The sequence below is a fragment of the Hipposideros armiger genome, unplaced genomic scaffold, assembly GCF_001890085.2.
Source record: "Hipposideros armiger isolate ML-2016 unplaced genomic scaffold, ASM189008v1 scaffold_281, whole genome shotgun sequence".
Taxonomy (NCBI): Eukaryota; Metazoa; Chordata; class Mammalia; order Chiroptera; family Hipposideridae; genus Hipposideros; species Hipposideros armiger.
The window spans coordinates 276878-297524 of record NW_017731631.1 but is presented as its reverse complement, the minus strand read 5'-3'; the positions used below and the strand labels follow the sequence as shown (position 1 = coordinate 297524).

At 36.6% G+C, this 20647-nt stretch overlaps 1 protein-coding gene across 1 annotated transcript; it reads left to right on the top strand.

Annotated features, from left to right (window-relative positions):
* The first annotated feature begins 205 nt into the window (after positions 1-205).
* On the top strand, positions 206-19938 carry SH2D1A (SH2 domain containing 1A). Its single transcript, XM_019657908.1, has 4 exons — positions 206-451; positions 10144-10207; positions 16443-16584; positions 18189-19938. The coding sequence occupies exons 1-4, from the start codon at positions 228-230 to the stop codon at positions 18227-18229; spliced, it is 471 nt and encodes a 156-aa protein (XP_019513453.1). The 5' UTR covers positions 206-227; the 3' UTR covers positions 18230-19938.
* The last annotated feature ends 709 nt before the right edge of the window (positions 19939-20647 follow it).

Here is a 20647-nt window from a genome sequence, read left to right as displayed (position 1 = left end):
TTCTTCCCATTGTCCTCCCCTCTCCACATGAACCCTGTGTTGTGGGGGTAGGGCAGGTAGGAGATCGAACCCTGTGGCAATAACCAAGCTGCTAAATTGCTGAGCTGGTTTTAATTGAAGTGTGAGAAGGAGGTTTTAAGGCAGGTACACAACATCCTGTTGTTCTGGTGCACCTCTCTCTTTTTTGCACATCTGGCTTAACTGGGAGCCAGGTGGCTGACTCGTGCATGGTAGTAGCAGCAGCAGCAGCAGCAGCAGCAGCAGCATCTGTTCTGCTGTCCCACGCCACAGCCCACTCAAGAGCCCACCAGACCATGGATGCAGTGGCTGTGTATCATGGCAAAATCAGCCGGGAGACAGGGGAGAAGCTTCTGCTTGCCACCGGTCTAGACGGCAGCTATTTGCTGAGGGACAGCGAAAGTGTCCCAGGCGTGTACTGCCTTTGTGTGCTGTGAGTATGTCGCGGTGGCTGGGCCCAGGGCCTGCAGAGGGTGAGCATGGGCAGTGGGCATGAGTGGCAGGGGCAGGCAATGTGAGGGCCACAGAAGCTTGTTGCAGCCTCTTCCACTGCCCACCCAATGGCCCCTCGGGCTTCTTCAGGTCCAACCTAGGACCATGGTGGACCATGCTTTGGCTTAGGCCACTCACTGGGGATTTCGCTCTCCAGAAAGGCCTCCCAAGTAACTTTGGGGGGCAGTGAATGCCACTTTGGGTAGGGAAATACAGCCTAGAATTTAACTTTGCTCGGAGAAAGACCCAGGCTCCTGATTTCCGTTTTGACCTCTAGTGGAGGCCAGCAAGATAGTGCCCTGGGATAGTGGAGTGGCCAGATTTAGGGCCAGTAGCTCCTGATGAAAGAAAAGGCTTCTCTCCACCTCTATTTAAATGGATTTGGAGGTGTCATCCCAAAGGAAGACCATCAAATTCAGGGAGAAGAAGAAGACTAAAAAACTGAATACTTTACTTGAAGAATGTAATGCCAGTTAGGTAGGAGGAGAGGAAGATGTTTGTGAGTAAAACTGCCTCTCTGGATTTGCTTATTTAGCTTCCTTTAGAGGAGTTGTGTGGGGAACAGGACCCTTTCCTAAATAAAAGTTAGGACAGACAATAATTGTAAAGGACATGGTGGGAAAACACCCTTGTTATGAATCACTTTTGCCCTTTACCTAGGCATGTTTTTGTCTAATGTACTATTTTTAATCAGATGCAACTTCATCTTTGCTCTAGAGCTCCAGAGTCAGACAGAACTGACACCTAATCCTGTACTAATCCAATGATAGGTTTGTGACCTCAGCAAATTAACGTCTCAGTCTCTCAGTTTTCTTATCCATAAAATGAGTATAATAGTGCTACCTACCTTATAAGATTGTGAGGGTTAAATCCCATAATGCAGGTAAAAGATTTGGCACTGGACTTGAGACATAGTAAACATTCAGTAAATGTAAGCTACTGTTATTATTAGATTTTTTTTTCAGTGAATTTATGTCAGTACTCATTGGGCATTTCTAAGAAAGTAACTAGCTAAATTACATTTTGTCAACATAATAAAAATACCCATGGAAACACCTGCTCTGCACAGTAAGTTCTAGACAGGAACAAAATGAGGGAAAATGCTTGGTAGTAATTTTGGTACCCAATGATGTACTGCAAGGTTTTGAAGTACCTTTTGGGTCAGTAAAGAAAGATTATACTGAGGCTGGTAATAGAGGATTTTCATTGTTTGTTTTATTTCATTTATTTTTTAATGGTCAAGCCATGTGTCTGGTAACTCTCAGGCCATGCTAAATACATTTATTATAAAGGCTTCAAAGGAAATAAATGGGAGCTATTGAATCTCTTAGGCTCAGATCTTTACTTTTTGCTTATATTATTGTTTTTCCCAAGCAGAAACTGGAAGGTCAATGGAAGCCAAGTAGTATTCTTAGGCCTTGTTATTATCAAAATAAGATGGAGGCGTGAGTAGGCCATGAAAGGGGCTTCTTTAGGAAAGCTGACAAAGGAGGGTCCCTTAAGTTAGAGGTAAAAGATAAGGTACAAAAAAAACCTGGGCAAGGGAGGGAGAGAAGAGGACAGTGTGTAGCAAGATGTGCCTAAGGCTTCAACCACACTGGCCTCTTTGTTGTTTCTCAAGCTTGCCAAGTGTGCTGCCCGCTAGGGCCTTCATCCTTATTGTTGCTCCTGCTTCTTTCCTCAGAGAGGACTTTCTTGACCACCTTATCTAACATAAGTACCCTCTCCTTGTCCTTGTTATACTCTATTTTTTAAGGAACTTTAGACTATCTGACATTTGCTCATTTACTTATTTATTGTTGGGCTCTCCTGCTAAAATGTAATGTTCTGAAAATGGGGGCATTGTCGTGTGCAGCAGGAACATAGATTGGCACATAAAAAGCATCATGAGGCACATAGTAGTCACCTAATATATATTTTTTGAATTAATAAATGAACTGTCAAAGCAAATACTGTTCTTTACTACAAAGAGTTAGGGACTGATCTCAGGCCAGCGTGTGGACTCTGGGGGAAGTCACTCAATTTCTCTGGGTCTTGGTTTCCATATTTGTAAAGCAAGAATAGTAATGTGTGCCCTGCCTTCTGCATAAGATTGCTTATGGTAAAATATGCAACATATAAAGGCAACTTTAGACTTTTGCCCATTTAGGCCAAGATCACATATGGAATTAATTTAGGCAGGTGGGGAATTCTTAAACATTTACGTTTTCACCTAAAGTGAATCTTGCATAAATGCAGTTTTTATGACTCTTGGTTCTCCATGCAAACCTCCTTAGGAAGTAGCATAAAATAGCAGGCAAATTGGGAGTCCCCGAGCATCTTTTGATGGACATACTGGGGCCTCCATGTCTTAGAGGGTGACTGTCAGACTGTGCTGCAGAGTCAAGACACATGGATACATTGCCTTTTATAAGCTCTCAACTTTTTTGAGCCAAAAGTCCCTTTTGATATACATAAACTTTCCATTCCCCCATTTCAGTACTATGCTGTAGTAACAAAATCATATTCTATTTTGAAATAAACCGTGTACTCATTTTAACCCAAAATGCATATGCTTATGATGTGCAGTGGGAATAACAATGTAAATGGTGTCATATACACATGAATAAGAAGGTATCGTTAACACACATGGACTAATTGTAGGGTTTGCTCAGAATAGTTTCTCATTCTATCTTTTGATTACTCCCATTACCCAAGAAGGTTTGGTTGAGCTTTAGTTTCTGTATTTTATTGTAGAAATAACACATTGCATATGCCTTCAAACTGTAAACAATACTTTCAAAATATGCTTGCTTCTTTCCCAAGTTCTGAACCCCAGTCATGGCCCTTAGGTATGGCCTTTTTCTCTGTTCAGTTTTGGGAAACTGAATCTCATAAAGTACTGAGTAAGTTTTCCACTTATAGGATTGCTCACCTTTATTTAAAATGAGAAGTTGTTCTTCTATTTTCAGTAAGTAAATCTAGATTTTTGTATAATAAGTCTATTTTTTTTAATTCAAATTTATTAGGATGACAACTGTTAGCAAAGTTACATAGATTTAAGGTGTAAAATTCTGTAATACATTATATATAAAATAGTTCCTGATTATTCATATTATAGAAAATTTGAAAAATGTAGATAATGCAAATGAGGGGAAAAGCATCTATAGGTTTATAACCTAAAGACAATTGTTATTGAAAATTACATGGATTTTCCTCTATATATTAATATAAGAATTGCTTTGTAAACACACATATGCTCTTACAATATTTTATTCTGATGTGTTTTCCACTTAACATGAAAAAAAAAACCATTCATATATAATGCTCTTACAAATGATTTTTAAACATTATTTTAATGGTTGCATATAGTGTAGCTAGTGAATGTACTATATTTTCCTTAACCAGTCATCTATTTTTAGACATTTGAATAATTCCATTCTTTTTGCTATTATAAATTGTATTATGATTCATATTTCAGTCCATAAAATTTCTTTGTATTTGTGACTACTTCTTTATAATGAATTTTAAAGATGTGCAATTTCTAGGCCAGGAAACATGCACAGCTTAGGGTTCTTTATATATACATGGTCACCAAATATTTTTTCCTAAATAGTTCTTCCACTTTATATGTACTGTCACTGGTAATGCATGAGAGTGTCTGTTTCACTGAACCCTGCTTGGAAATGGGTGTTCTTGTTAAAAACTTTCTCCTTGAAATTTGGTGTCTCACTCTTTATTTCATAATTCTTTGATTAATGATTGAGTGTCTTTTATATGGTCGTAAGCCGTTGTAGTTCCTTGTTCATGAATTGGCTTTTTGTGTACTTTGCCCATTTAACCACTTGGATCTTTTTTTATTTTTCTTAACACATTATGGGATTTTATTGACTAATCCTTAATCTGTTGCAAATATCTTTTCTCAGTTTGGTGTTTGCCATTACTTTTCTTTGATGCACAAAAAAATTGACATTTTTAGTAGTCAAACCCATTACACATTTTCTTGTTTGATTTCTTCCCAGCTTAGGAAGTTATTTGTCTTCCAGAGATGTCATAAAACTTCACTTCAGTTTTTGTTTTAAATTTGGGTAGTTTACATTTAACTGTTGAATTCCATTTCTCCACATTATTTTAATGTGGAGAAAGGATCTAATTCGCTTCTTTTCCTAAAAAAATGTTTTTTAGTCACTTATATAACTTTATAGGGAAAACTAATATGCAGTGATGAATTTATATTAGTTTAAATGTATTTCTAGTTTATATACATACAGGGACAGACAGTTTTGAACAGTTGTAATCAGAGTGACTTCTCCTACGTTCACTTTTTTTTACATACAATCATTTTATATCAGCATAGCCCATGTGCTTAATTTTTTTTAAAGATATAAGACTCTAGTACCTTGGAATTTTGGTATGAGTTTGAAACATTGTTTCTGCTATCATTTCCTTATTTCGAGTAACATTCCTTATTTAGGGATACTTAAGTTAATTCCATTTATTTTCAATATTAAAATAGAACTACTATGAGAATCTTTGTCAAATTGCTTTTGCCTTTTGATTCCTTGGAGTGTATGAAGATAAGCAAGGTCAATAGGTAAAAAATATGCATGATTTTATGGCTCTTTTTATAGCTTTCCAGTTTATTTGCTAGAACAGTGATTTTTTCAGTGGACGGGGAGAGAGAATGAGTATGCTTAGTTTGAAAAAAAATTCAATATTTTACCTTAATTTTTTATTTATTTATTTTATTTTACCTTAATTTTATATTATAAAGTTATTGTTTCATAATAAAAGCTACAGAAAACAAAACTATAAAATCTTGTTGGGAAAGAGGGAGAAAATGTTTCAGAAACACTGCTCTCTGAAGACTGAAACAATTGAAAAAGCTTCAGCTTATATTTAAATAAAATTGCATTCTTAAAGCAAAGACTGATTGACCCTGGGGAAGATGACACAGAAGTCTCCTGGGTGAGTGAAAGAAGCCAGCTTGACTCGGGGGACATTTTCTTCAATATTCCCAGTGAAATGTGGGTATTCTCTTTGCATTTGAATCACTTTAGTGTTCTTAGAGATCCTCTGGAAATCTTGTTAAAATGCAGATTCTGATTCAGCATTTCTGGGATGGGGCTTGAGATTCTGCAGTTCTAACAAGCTCCCAGATGATGCCAATGTTATTACCCTGGGAACATAATTTTAATTGCGATCTTTTAGATCTCTTTCATCCATGACATATGATAGTGAGAGTTGACTACAGGGGATCCTTCCTTGGTCAGTTTCTTCAGCGACTTTAAAGAAGAAGAGATGAACTGCTGGCTTATCTGAGGGGTGAAACAATTTTTGCTCATTCAGAAATTTGAGGGGTTGGGGAGTAGGAAATTGTTAATATTAGATGGGTTAATCATGAGAAGTTTTATGTCACTGACACCAGATTGTTAGAGACTGAAGGAGGTAAGGACTTTTGAAGTGGTACTCAGGTTCCTGCTGCTTAACTGAAAGTGAGATAAGATCAGATTCGTTAGGAAACAATATTCAAAACAGACTCATTTATTTTGACTAAATGAGGCTGAATGGTAGTAGGAAGAAAGATTCATTGTATTTTTAGAGACCCACTGTTTTAGAAAGTGGAAAACCAGTTACTTAAATTTTTGCTTGCATTGTTGCTGAGATTTTTAAATAATGCTTTTCCACATCACATTTTAATGGTACTGAATTATTGGTATTAATCACTTACCACAGGGAAAATAGAACAAAGGATCTATGCTATTTCCCTGTTTGTATCTCCAATTTGCTGAGACTTTAAGAAAATAATTTCAAGCCTATATTTTAAGTTCCCATGGTAAAAAATGGAAATCAAAGCTCTTGCCTTGTTCCCTGTAGAGTATTTACCAAAATCAGTGGGCTTTGAGGTAGATTTAAATTGCTTAAAAAAACACAAGACTTGAACAATATGTTTTATATTTATTTAACATATTATACATATGCATATATTAACTTATTTTATATATGATCTAAATATTCCTGCAAACCTTCATAACAAAAATGAAAAAATTCTTGTAATCATAAGGGCAATTAAATTGATCTTTTTGGTTTTTTTGGTTTCATGAACTAAATGAACCTGATTAGAGTGTTTTAGATGTTTTCTTTTTCTTTCTTTTTTATCTTTGGTGCCTTAGGTGATCAGTAATGATGAATATTGATTAAATATATAGTAATTTAATCCACATATTTAAAGAGTTCTAAAGGGTGTTGATGGTGAATGAGGTCAGTTACTCAAGGATGACCTCCTGCTTGGAATGCTTTAGAATCATCTCTTTTAAGTTTAAACACACTTATTTTTTACTTGAGTTTAGCATGTATTCTAATCAAAGATCTATATTGACCTAAATTTGTGCCAAAGAATAACAATCAAAAAGTGTCTTAAATAAAACTGTTGATCCAGAGTCAGATTCATAATTTGAAATAATTCAGAAAAAAAGTTTATCTTACTTTTCTATGAAGTAGAAATTTATTAGGCAAGTTAAGTAGCATTACCATATACACTAAAATGCAATAAATAATCTATATCTATTATAGTGTGGGGATGAAGACCTGGGACTCTAGAGTCAAATAGGCCTGATTCAAATCCATCTTTGCTGCTTGATCTTTAGTGTGGCTTTGGTTACTTAACTTCTCAAAGTTTCAGTTTCCTCATCTATAAAATGAATTTCACAATATAAAGCTCATGAGATTGTTGTGGGATTCAAAAGAGATAATGCATATGCTATCGACTAAGTTGTACTCCCGAAGTCCTAACTCCCAATGTGACTGTATTTAGGGATAGTATATTTAGGAGGTAATGAAGGTTAAATAAGATCATAAGAGTAGGTCCCTAATCCAAGAGGATGGGTGGTTTTAGAAGAAGAAGAGAAAGAGAGAGAGATCTCTCTCCATGTATGGACACAAAGGAGAGGTCATCTGAGCACACAGCAAGGTGACTGCCTAAAAGCAAAAAGAAGAGGCCTCAGAATGAAACTTAACTTTGCTGGCACTTTGATCTTGAGCTTCCAGACTCCAGAGCTGTAAGAAAATACATTTCTTTTGTTTAAGCCACCCAGTCTATGGTATTTTGCTGTGGCTGCCTAAACAGACTAATACAGATTTTGGTAACAAGAAGCACAGCGCTGCTGTAACACCTAAAAACATGGAAGTGGTTTGGAACTGGGTAATTGGTAGAGTTTGGAGGTGCATGCTGGGAAAAGCCTCCATTGCCATGAACACAATGTTGGTAAAACTGTGAATGTTAAAGGTCATTCTGGTGAGGTCTCAGAAGGAAATAAGGAACATGTCATTGGAAACTGGGGGAAAGGTCAACCTTGTTATAAATGGCAAAGGACTTAGCTGAACTGTGTTCTAGTATTTTGTGGAAGGTAGAACTTGCAAATTAGATATTTAACAGGAGAATTTTCTAAATGAAGTAATGATGGAGCTGCTTTGTTCTTCCTGACTGCTTATAGTAAAATGCAAAGGGGAAGAGATGAATTCAAGAAGGAATTTTTGGGCTGGCCAAGTGGCTTAGTTGGTTAAAAGCTCGCTCAAGAGTGTGAGTTCTGAGCAACAGCGGTTCAAGTCCCACCCGAGCTGAGCTGTTGCTGAGCTGCTAACGGGTGGCAGGATGGCTCAGCTAAAATAAAGAAAGAAAGAAAGAAAGAAAGAAAGAAAGAAAGAAAGAAAGAAAGAAAGAAAGAAAGAAAGAAAGAAAGAAAGAATTCTTAAGCAAAAAGATATTAGAACTTAAAGATTTAGCAAATTCTTAGCCTATTCATATGGCAAAAAGTGGAGAAAACACCAATTGTATGGCTGGACAATCACTCCTTACAGAGATTACCCATGATATTAACTAGCCATCTCAGCAGAAGCCAGAAATAGTTTGGACCAAAGCATCAGAGACACTGTCAGTTTGAATCAAAGGGAACAGGATACAACAATAAAGCTGTTTGTCTGCAAACATGTTTATCTTTCAAGAAAAGGGAAGAATGGCCCTGAAAGTGATTCAGAGATAATCAGGGATGCCACTTCCACCACAGGACCAGAGTTCACAGGCCCAGGGGGGAAAGTCTGCCTCCACCTAGGTTTCAAAGGTCGGATCAGAGCCCAACAGAGCTGAGTGAGTGGGGCCAGCCCCCCCCCCCCGCAGTGCTGATAGGGTGACAGTGTCACCCAGTGTTCTTGAAGGGCAGAGCATCGATCCAAAGAGAATTGTTTCCAAGCATTAAGAAATTGGCCTTATGAGGTTTTAGACTTGCTTGGGAATGATCATCCTTTTTTCCCTTCCTATTTCTCCCTCTTGGAATGGAAATGTCTGTTCTGTGCCTGGCTCACCATTGTATTTTTGGAAGCACACAATTTGTCTAGTTTCACAAGTTCACAGCTGAACAAGAATTTTGCCTCATGATGAATCACACCCCAAGTCTCACCCAAATCTGATTAGATCATATTTAGATGAAACTTTGGACTTTAGATTTGATGCTGGAACGAGTTAAGACTTTGGGGGCTGTTGGGATTTAATTAAAGTATTTTGAATGCAAGAAGGATGTGAATTTTGCGGCAGTGGTGGAATGATTTGGACTGAATATTGCTCCCCTCAAATTCATATGTTGAAACCTAACCCCAAATTTGGCTGTATTTGGAGATTGGTCGTTAGGATGCATTTAATATTAAATGAGGTCATAATGTTGGGGCCCTAATCCAATAAGATGGGTGGTCTTATAAAAAGAAGAAAAAGAGAGAGAACAATCTCTCTCCATGCATGCTTACAAAGAAGAGGTTACATGAGTACACAGAAAGAAGGCAGCCACCTACAAGCCAAGAGAAGGGGCCTCATAATGAAATCTCTGTTGCTGGCATCTTGATCTTGGACTTCTAGACTCTAGAACTGTGAGAAAATAAATTTCTTTTGTTTAAGCTACCCAGTCTAAGTACTTTGCTATAGCAGCCTGAGCAAAGTAATACAGCATATAAAACTCTTGGTATGTAGTAGAAATCAACTATATAGGTATACGATATGCATACACACTGAGTAATGAGGAAGAATGTTTATCCCATCTGAAAGGACAAGGTGCTTTCAAGTACTTTAGCAGGACTCCTTTTTAATTCAAATTGCTCTTACTACTATTTTATAATATGTTATATAGTAACATAACAGTAATATAGGAATATAATATTATATTTATAATTAATCTTATTATTATTATTATGTTAAGTGGGCCTGATAATACCTTAGCCCAGTGAAATGTTTTCGCCTTAAGGCTCTATATGTACTTAAAATAATAACACTGAACTTTGTTAAATCTATTTAATAATTCATAATTTTTACCAGTTACAACAGATCTCTAGTTTCTTTCTGTCCAAACTTACTCTCAACTAGACAAATCTTTAAAAGTGTGAGCACCCACAATTTTTAAAAAAAAGAAAAGATAAAGAAGATTTACTGGAAACTGATTAGCCAGATATAATATGCAAGCAAATTAGATTCACAGAATTTTCTTCCTATGAATGCCATGATGCCACATATGTATATCCCAGTATATGTAACATTTATTTCTATTAGTTAAGCTCAAGTTTAGAGCATCCACTGTTCTTTTGGAATTTCCAGTAATATAGTTTATTCTTTCACAGGTATCAAGGTTACATTTATACATACCGAGTGTCCCAGACAGAAACAGGTTCTTGGAGTGCTGAGGTATATAGCTCTTTTATTTATTTTTACTTCTGTGGGTATCAGGGACGTGTTTGCAATTTTGGCTGGTTTTATTAAAAAGCTGTCAAATCCTACATTCCCAAAATATTCATCAGATTCAAGTCACTAAAGCTCCAATCCAAAATTGTTCATAGATCATTTAGAAGCCTTGAGAGAGTTTTGGTCTTAGTTCAACCACCATTGTATGGAGTGGTCTCACTTGGGGGGAAGGATTTTTTAAAAAGTCAAAGAATTGTGTCAAACTTTCAGTGCCTATGCAAAATTTTAGAAAACATATAAAAATTTGTAAAATAATTAAATCAGCAATGATTTACCTAACGATACTAATATGAGTGTTGGTAGTATGGGGGTATTAAACAACATGACTCCAGTTTTCTAAAAGCTTATAATACCCTTGGGGAGATACAACACAAATTAAGTAGCAATGTGAGGGCCCGCTTTGCTGTCAGGTGGACCTGAGTTCCAAGTCAAGTGCCCCCTCCTCTCTGAGAGGTCTATGACTTTGGGCAGGTTACTAAACTTTTTTTTCCACCAGTTTCTTCTGTAGAATGCGACTAAAAATCGTGTCTTACTCATAGGGCTCATTTTGAAGATTAAATTAAATTATGCATATACAGAAAGCTCTTAGCCACACGAGCCTAATACCTAGTAAGCCCTAAAAAATACGAACTCACCCAAATTGCTAACAATATGACTGTACGAGAACTGACAATTATGTTCATGAACTCATCCGAGAAAAAGTGCTACATACCTCATTGATGGATATCACTATAGTCACCTTCAAAGTACTCCCATTGGGAAGCTATGCACTGATGCCAGTGCCTAGTCCACCCTTCAAAGCAATTTTGAAATTCTTTTTCTGGAATAACCATCAGAGCTGTCATCATATTACCCTTGATGTCCTGAATCATCAAGATATCTTTCTTTCAGTGTTTCCTTTGCTTTCATGTAAAGAAATAAGTCACTGGGGGCCAGATCAGGTGAGCAGGAAGGGTGTTCCAATACAGTTATTTGTTTACTGGCCAAAAACTCCCTCACAGACAGTGGTGTGTGAGTTGGTGCATTGTCATGATGCAAGAGCCATAAATTATTGGTGAAAAGTTCAGGCCGTTTAATTTTTTTCATGCAGCCTTTTCAGCACTTCTAAATAGTAAGTATGGTTAGCTGTTTGTCCAGTTGCTACAATTTATAATGAGTAGCCTATGATATAAAAAAAAATTAGCAGTATTGTTTTGACTCTTGATTTGGAGTGACAGAACTTTTTTGGTCATGGAGAATTAGCTGACTTCCATTGTGCACTTTTACAATTTGTTTCAGGGTCGTATTGATACACCCGTGATTCATCACCAGTGATAACACGGCCCAAAACATTGTTTTGCTTCTGCAAAAGATCTTGGCAAACTTCGACTCTCCTTTGCTTTTGTTCATCAGTGAACTCCTTTGGGACCATTTTTGCACAAACCTTTCTCATGCGAAGATTTCAGTTAAGATTTTCCTGTTTCTCTATCAATGTTTACTTTGTCTGCTATGCTTCTCACTGTCAACCAATGATTTTGGTGCACAATTCAATGAATTTTTGCAATGTTTTCGTCAGCTCTGCTTGTTACTGGCCGCCCTGACCTCTCTTCATCAGTGATGCATTCTCTCCCCTCAGAAAAATGTTTAATCCATTTGTACACTGCCGTTTTCTTCAAGTCATTATTCCCATAAACTTGGACTAACATGTCCCTGATTTCACTTTTACTCTTGCCAAATTTAACAAGAAATTCAATGTTTTTTTATTGCTCTAATTTAAGCTCAGACGTTCTTGCGACTGCACACAAAAACATGCAACAACAATAATGAGCGCCACTCAGCAAGACACCGCCACATGTCACATGAACACAGCCATGAGACACTGATATACCAAGGTTATGGAACTTTACCAAGCTGTTTTACAGTGCTGCCAATGTAAGCATAGAGTGGCAAGTTCTCGAACTTAATTGCCATACAAACTGGACAAACTGTTAACCAAGTTTACTATTTGGAAGTGCTGAAAAGGCTGTGTAAAAAAGTTAGATGAAAGCGACCAGGGCCGGCCAAGTGGCGTGTTGGTTAAGAATTGGCTTGGGACACCAGCTCTGAGCAGCAGGGCCCTGGTTCGGATCCCACATGAGGGCCATTGACACTGACTGCGCTTTCTATAGCTAAGATGGTGAACAACAGCTCAACCTGGAACTGGGCTGCCGTGAGTCACCAGAGACGGTGTAGGCTGCAGCCCCTGATGCAGTGGGGTGCCATGAGCTACTGTGAGTGGATGGCAGCCAGTGTGAGTGGCCGGCAGCCAGCAAGAGTTGCTGTGAGCCACCGTGAACAGCTGTCCAATGGCCAGCGGGCAACTGCCTCACCCGGGAAGAGCGCAATGATAATACCATCATGGGCTAGTGAAGCGATGTACTCCACAACTAGACTGAAGAAAAAAAGGATAGCAGCTTGTCTTCTCCCCTTCCCTGATTCCCCAATAAAATCTTTAAAAAAAAAAAAAGAAAAGAAAAAGACCTGAACTTTTCACCAACAATTTATGGCTCTTGCATCATGACAGTACACCAGCTCCCATGACAAGGTCTGTGAGAGAGTTTTTAGACAGTAAACAAATAATTATATTGGAACACCCTCCCTACTCACCTTATCTGGCCCCTAATGACTCTTTTGTTTACCTGAAGATAAAGGAAATATTGAAAGAAAGACATTTTGATGACATCCAGGACTTCAAGGGTAATATGACAACAGTTCTGATGGCCATTCCAGAAATAAAGTTCCAAAATTGCTCTGAAGGGTGGACTAGGTGCTGGCATAGGTGCATAGCTTCCCAAGGGAAGTACTTTTAAGGTGACTGTAGTGATATTCAGCAATGAGGTATACGTAGCACTTTTTCTAGGGTGAGTTTGTGAACTTAACTGTCATACTTCATAAATGCTAATACACCTCTATTAATAACTCAATCAACCTATGCATTTATGAAATTCTGAAGCTTAGATGTAAAAAATTAAAACAGCTCTAACTTTTACAAATTCATCAGTAAACTAGAAAGCACAAATTGCTAACTGCAAATGTTTTGAACCACTGAGATGAATTAGGGCAAATTTTCAAACATGCTGTTGCTTTATTTATATCAGTATAATTAATACTGCAGTATTAATGACAGGAAATGCAGTACCATTTCTAAATAAAACTACTTATACTTGTTTATTTTTAAAAATTCTCTGCATTGCTGTAGAGATGATTAAATAAGAAATTAAATTTCGTTTATTATGAAGGATGGTTTTGTATGATATATACACATATATTTGCATGTAGTTTGACCAGAAATAGCTGTTTTTCCTAGAGAAGTAGACTTCAGTTGTTGAAGAATATTCTTTATGGAAGGATCTTAAGTTATTAAGGTTTAGCTAACCCTGCCTTTAAACTTGTTTTCTTCCATTTCAAGTATAACATCATATGCAGATTATTACATGCTTGTGATCATATTAAGGAAGAGAGGACTTATTGAACATAAATACTCTCTCATTCTGTTTGGTCTCACCCTGTTTTATAATAATTTTGTAATTTTCTGCACAAAGAGAGCAGAAGATTGGCATGTTTTCTCCAAAAAGTAAACCGTTAAAACTCTTTAGATTTATTTTTGAAATGCACACTGCATATTTTCTATTTGCCAAATTTGCCTTCTTAGTTATGTTTTTGCTAAGGCGAATATTAAACTAGTGTGTATTCTCAGAGCTCATATAACCTGACTGGAAAATTTTTCTCTAGAGCTTATTGAAGACCAGCTGTGATCTAAAACATGTTTCCATGGATAATTAAGAGATGAAAACATTGGAAATGTGCAAATTTGAATAATAGCTGAGTTCAGTGACAGGATGGGAGTTGTCAGTAAGTGGTAAAATTCTTGTGGTAAACATATTTTCAAAATTGGGTAAATGACAGATATTTACATGGCTTTTGGAACAATGCTTTACTTTTCTACACTGCAGAAAAAATCAGGGCAGTAGCACTTCATCCTCTGTGCAAAGATTATGTAAATTCTAGGTAAGTCTGAGATTTGTTTCAAAGAGTGGAATAAAATTGAATCCTGGATTCACCGAATTATGAATGACAAATATTATGTCAATTTATTTTCTAGTGTATTAACTTTTTTCATGTGATTTAGGCTAAAATTTTGCTAAATTATTAATTCAGAGAATTCTACATACAGTCACCTATCATTTATTAATATGTGCATTGACAGAAGTACATTGTAAAAACTGTACTAACCTCCCCTTGCTGACTTCAGTGCCTTTAGATTTTTCTGGATATTTGATCGTCAGTAGATCAGTAGATACTAAATAATTTTATTTATTAACCAAAGCAAAGCACTATAAATGAGGTCAGTTATTTGCCGAAGAAACAGTCATCCCAAATCCAAATTGCTTTTATATATCCAGTGCTATTATTTCTCTCTGTTAGCATGGATAATCAAGTGTTAACTATGTATAAGTCCCCAGAAAAAAAGATGCTTCTGTTGACAAATGGTTTTACAAGCCACAAGAACAGCTAAAAAGATGTGTGGTTTCAAATCTTTCCACACCCAGAGAGCTTCTTTTAGGTTGGTTACTCTAACTTCACCAGAATCTGATCTAGTCCTGATCTGAAAGGCAAGAGACTAGGTCCTGGGATCTAGAGCCAATTCTGCCTCTGGTCATCTGTGGGACCTTGGGCAGGTTAAACTATCTCTTTGTACTTCCATTTTTTAATCTGTCAAATAGGAAAAACCAAATCAGCCAATAACTGTCAATCTCTGAGGATCTAGTGGGGGCAAAATATAGAAAAGTGCTTTGAAAATGAAAGTCCTTTAAGGAAAATATAAGGAGGTATTTTGTACTTATAACTTGCTTTTGCAATTTGGAGATTCTATCTTGGAGCCAAATAATTGTCTAGATCCCCGAAATAATGGCCATGTTACTTTGGATGAGGTAGAACTCTAGAAAGGTGTTTTGAACATAAGGGTGGAGATGAGTGCAAGAGTGTTCTACACCTACTGACACTCCTAGCTGTGTGAGCCTATGCGTGGACACTAATTTAGAACTCAAAAGAACTTTCCCTGTGCTTTCAATGAAAAATTACCCCAATGTAGAAAATGACCGAGAGTTACTATGGACAATGTGCTATTTTCAGCTTTTAGTCTAGTTGGCAGAAGTCTGCATGCCAGTCTTCATATTTTCTTATTAAAGGCTAATAAATAGCTCCCACCTCAAAAATCTTCCAGGTGGAATATCTGAAAAACAGCTTTCTAGAAAAACTAGTCATTGTTCAATTGCTTATAGCAATACAATTGTAAAATGACAGATTTGAGCTAATGCCTAAAGCTTGGCTCCTAAGCTTATGCAGGAAATTGTTGTTGCTTTCAAGCTGTGTCTTGGCAAGAGAATTGATGTCAGGAAAGGAATACATTTTAATAGTCACCTGCAAATAATGATCTCTTCAAAATCAAACAAGCAAACAAACAAACAAATAAAGGTGACCTTATATAGTCTTTTATTTTCGTGTCATAGACAAAACCTTGTCACAGTGAAGTGTTGATGGAGAGAGTTATTTGGGGGAGGATATGGAAGTTTCCCAAGGAGGAAAAAAAATAATGTGAAGGATGAGGCAGGACATATTGTGAGGTGAGTGTATAAGGGGTAACCAGCCACACATTGTGTGTATCATAACAGTCAATTTTAATTTCCTGTGTAGCATTTTATACTGTGGGATGATGCGTTGTTTGTTTGGTTGGTTGGTTGTTTGGTTTTGGTTATTTAGTCTTTCTGTTAATGACCTGTAGGATCTCTGTTTTTTTCTGTGTTTAACTGCATCTTCTCTGTTGGTGAATTTATTGTGGGTAATGGCCTGTACACCCTTGGAGGTTCAGGATGTATGATGTGTAGCAGGCAGGAAAGGAAAAGCAATGAGCAAGAGCTTGTGCAAACTAATACCACCCTTGGGAGAACTGAAATGACAGCTCATTAGCTCCTCTTGCAGGGAAATTCAGCCAACCAAAGTAAGCTCTTCTGGAATGTTGTTTTTAATTCTTCCTTATGTTTTCAAATATTTAAACAAGTTACACAAATGTTACCTCTCTAAACATCCCTTGCACATTTTGTAGACCTTTTTGTATCATTATAAGGTCAGTGAATAATTTGCTTGGACTTTTATTTTCCAGACAGCTCCTGGGGTACATAAAAGATTTTTCCGGAAAATAAAAAATCTCATTTCAGCATTTCAGAAGCCAGATCAAGGTATTGTAATACCTCTGCAGTATCCAGTTGAGAAGTCCTCAGCTAGAAGTACACAAGGTACTACAGGTATGGTTTATTGTTAATTTTTTAAAATTTATTTTTAATTACAGTTTACATATAATATTATACTAGTTTCAGGTGTACAACATAGATGATTCAACATTTATATATCTTATGAAGTGATCACTGTAAGTCTAGTAACCATCAATGACCATACATAGATATTGCAACATTATTGACTATATTCCATATGCTGTACATTCCATCCCTGTGACTTATTTTATAACTGGAAGTTTCTACTTCTTCATCCCCTTCCTTTTCTGCAGAGACCACCACCCACTGTTAATTTTTGACAGCGTTTGGAAGCTCAGGGTTATGAGTCAACCTATTCATAAACATAGTTGTAGGAAGCTCTATAAGAAAAATGCAATGAGAAAGTAGATGTAGCTAGCAAATCAAGTGAGAGGGGATTAGTCATATGCTATGATTTCAATATGCTATGCTATAAACTTTTAAGAAAACACTGCAAAAATATTTTAAAAATCTCTTAGCCCATAACAGGGGTTAGCGAACTGTGGCTCGTGAGCCACATGGCGGCTCTTTGGGTACGTTCCATCTCAAAAGATTGCCAACCTCTGGAAGAGCCAATCCTGTCCCTCACAACAATTTAAAATTTATTTGGGAGCCATAAATACATTTTTACATAATCACCATTATGTGAATAATATCCTTTCAAAATTTTATAAGTGAAACTATGATCGTTTTATTTTCATTTTCAATTTTACTTCAGAGCCTGCGGCTCACGAGTCAGTTTTCTGACCCTTGGTGGCTCTTCTGTCTCAGAAGTTTGCCGACCCCTGGCCCATAACATTTAACCTCTCTTGTTCCATCTTGTCCTCCCACGTCCCTTTTGTCAATACTTAAGTACCATTTCACTTCAATAATTAGGCACAAATAATTTGAAAGATGGGACAACTGAAAGAACACCTGTGTGTTTTTACCTTTGCTTAGTAAACTGTATTTTCCCTTCAGGGATGGAAAAGCTGTTAGTCTGGCCCATGTGATCCTGATTTATGAATAGGTAGTGCTTGAATTAATGAAATTTTATTGTGGCAAAGGAAATAAAATTAGTAGACTTTATTATTCCATAGGCACAAATTGTTACATCTCCTGAACAAATTTATTTTAGTGTATGTATCAAGTTAACGACTAAGTACTAGACAATGTCTGCAGCTATTAGATATGCAGTTGTTTACTCATCTATTGAAATAGGTGAATCATTTGTTTGGAGTAAGAGGATATGCCTGATTGAAACAATAAATATTTATGATAAAAGAAAATGAGTTGCTATATTATTTTTGGACAGGGACCCAGGCTCAGGCATAAACTGACAGACTCAAGTGGTAAATTAAATAAATGAATAGTTGACTTTTATAATAGAAATAGAAATAGAACACCAATTTACAAATTAGCTAATTGTTATTTTCTGCTTTCTATTCCTTTCTTTATAATTCAGTTTTAAACACTAGATGCTTGAGCTATACCATTGGGTTGTAGCTCTGTGAACTTTATGCAGTTGGAAATTTAATGATTGTAAGTTCAAGTTAGCCTGTAATTTTAAGAGTTTGTAAGTTTATCTTCTCTTGATTTTTGTTATTATTTTTGTTTAGGGAGAAGAGAAGATCCTGATGTCTTCCTGAAAGCACCATGAAGAAAAATAAAACACTTTGTACTTTATTTTCAATAATTTAAATACATGCTAAGTCTTATATATTATAGATAATACAGTTCAATGAGCTACAAATGCATTTCTAAAACCATCACAGTCCTGCGATGGAAACATCTAGCATGATGTACAAGCTGAAATGGACTGTGCAGATAATGAGGAGCAGGAAAAAATAATGCCACAAGTTATTTTCAGTTATATTTACAAGTGGGAAAATGGTTTAAAAACACAGTGATACTTTATAAAGGATTAATGTTAATTCTTGTGAAATATAAATAAAAACAATCTTCAGTTTTTTTTAAAGGACCACTTTTAGTGAAACGCTATTTGATAGCACTGATTTTTAAATGTCTTATATGGTGGATAGCTGGTTCGTGTTGCTCACCTTTGTCATGTGCGGTTCTACATTAGACATTATGCTTTCCACTAGCTACGGGTGTTGTAGACTGTTTTGGGGTTTGTGAAGCTGTCCATTGTGTGCTAAAACAAGTGCTAGATAAAGAGTGAAGAACTTCTGTTTAATTCTGAAAGCAACCTTCTTGCCATTGTTCTGAAGTTGGAGAGTAAAATCCACAGACCAATCTGGAGTTTAAAAAATCCCATAATTTTAAATATGCTCTACATGTTTATTACAGTTGATGCTACAGAATTTGAAATTATATTGTGAATCTGATTAAGTGGACTCGACTTCTTATTTACTTCTGTCTGCCCCAATTTTTTCTATTCCATGCAAAACCTCATTTTGAAGGGGAAGTTTCAGCAGCTGCAGCTCCTCAGCTGTGGCTCAGGGGTAGCTGACTTATGAGCAGTCTCCCTATTAGGTAACTCTACAGACCACTGGAAGGAAAGCTTATGGTTACGTTAATTTTTTTCCCTTTGGTTACGCTAACTTTTAACAATTCCATGTGATTGCAACCTAAGTGAGAACTAAGATTTTACACAGTCATTTAAATTTGTATTTTCTTCTCATAGTTTATGTTTTCATGACTCTTGTGATTTGATGATATGTCAAGTTGCTTCAGGGCTCATAGAATTTATTTACTCAACACACAGAATAGGCACTGGGTTAGAAAAGTAAAAATACACCTGGTCCCTGTACTCAAGCAGCTTACTGCTAGTTGGACAAGAAAATAGTAACAATAAAAGACATAAAACAGTAACAAGAAAATAACAATAAAGGGTGATAAGTATGTGGTAGGTGAGGTTCCCAATGTGTCGGCACATCTGTCTTTAGAGGCAGAGTGAGTCAACACAATTGCTCTGGTCCATGGTTCAGAGGAAAAGGTTGAGTTTTATTGTAAACTATTAAATTGGAATTCTGGATTGTACATGAATGGTGGTGAACTTAGTTAATAATTAGTGAACTGCTAAGAGATAGAGCTACTCTCCATGTGCTGGCAAGATGTGATTTCTTAGCATTTAACATGGATGCTATGTAATAATGTACTGTGGGCTGTTTACCATTTCTAGAAGTTAAGGAATCACTTTAACTTGTAAAGGAAGTCACAAAGTTAACTTTTAAAATAAAATGTATATGTTTAGATATTTTTAGATGATTTGTAGTTTGGGTTTAAATTTTAATAGGTGTATCTATTTTTTTTACTCCAATTTGTTCATTCTGGAAAAATCCTAAACATATGAATTATGTTTGCCTGTTCCTTTATCAGAGCCTTTTTTGATAAAGCTTTTTTGAATCATCAATGGTCTTTCATACTTTAATAAAGTTTGAAAGCTTTATTTACCTAATTTGTCTCAAAATATTCCTTTAAAATATTTAGATAGAAGCTACGCATATATTAAATAAAACATTGATGAAGGAGGATCCAAGATGGCAGAATAGAGACATTCTGTGCTGGCCTCCTCCACTGATCACATTAAAATTACAACTAAATTATAGAATAATTAACCTGGATACACATATGAAACTGTAGGTGAATAGAAGTTTTATACCTGAGGATATAAAGAATAAGCTTCATTGAGACTGGTAGGAGGGGCAGAGATGCAAGAAGGGCTGGCCCCACACCTCCTAGTGGTGGTTGAGAATTGGGAGGGATACCTCAGCCACAGAACCATCCCCCGCCTAGAGGAGCGAGGGACGCCAGCCTCACACTGCATCAATGCCAGTAAGAGGAGCCCCCACAATATTTGGCTATGAAAAACAGTGAAGATTCTGATCATCTGGGTGGAACAGAAGGCTGGAGGAAACTCAGACATACTCTGAAAAGGCCTATACACACACTCACCTGATCACAGGTACTTGTGCTGGGATCTGGCTGAGGGCCAGTGACTTGGAAAGTGTCAGAGACAAATGGGGAGAGACTGAGTTGTGTGGCTTCAAGGCAAGGACTAGAGGGACAGTACCTGTGTAAAATCTTCCTCCGCTGAAGCTGGCAGGTGGGCACC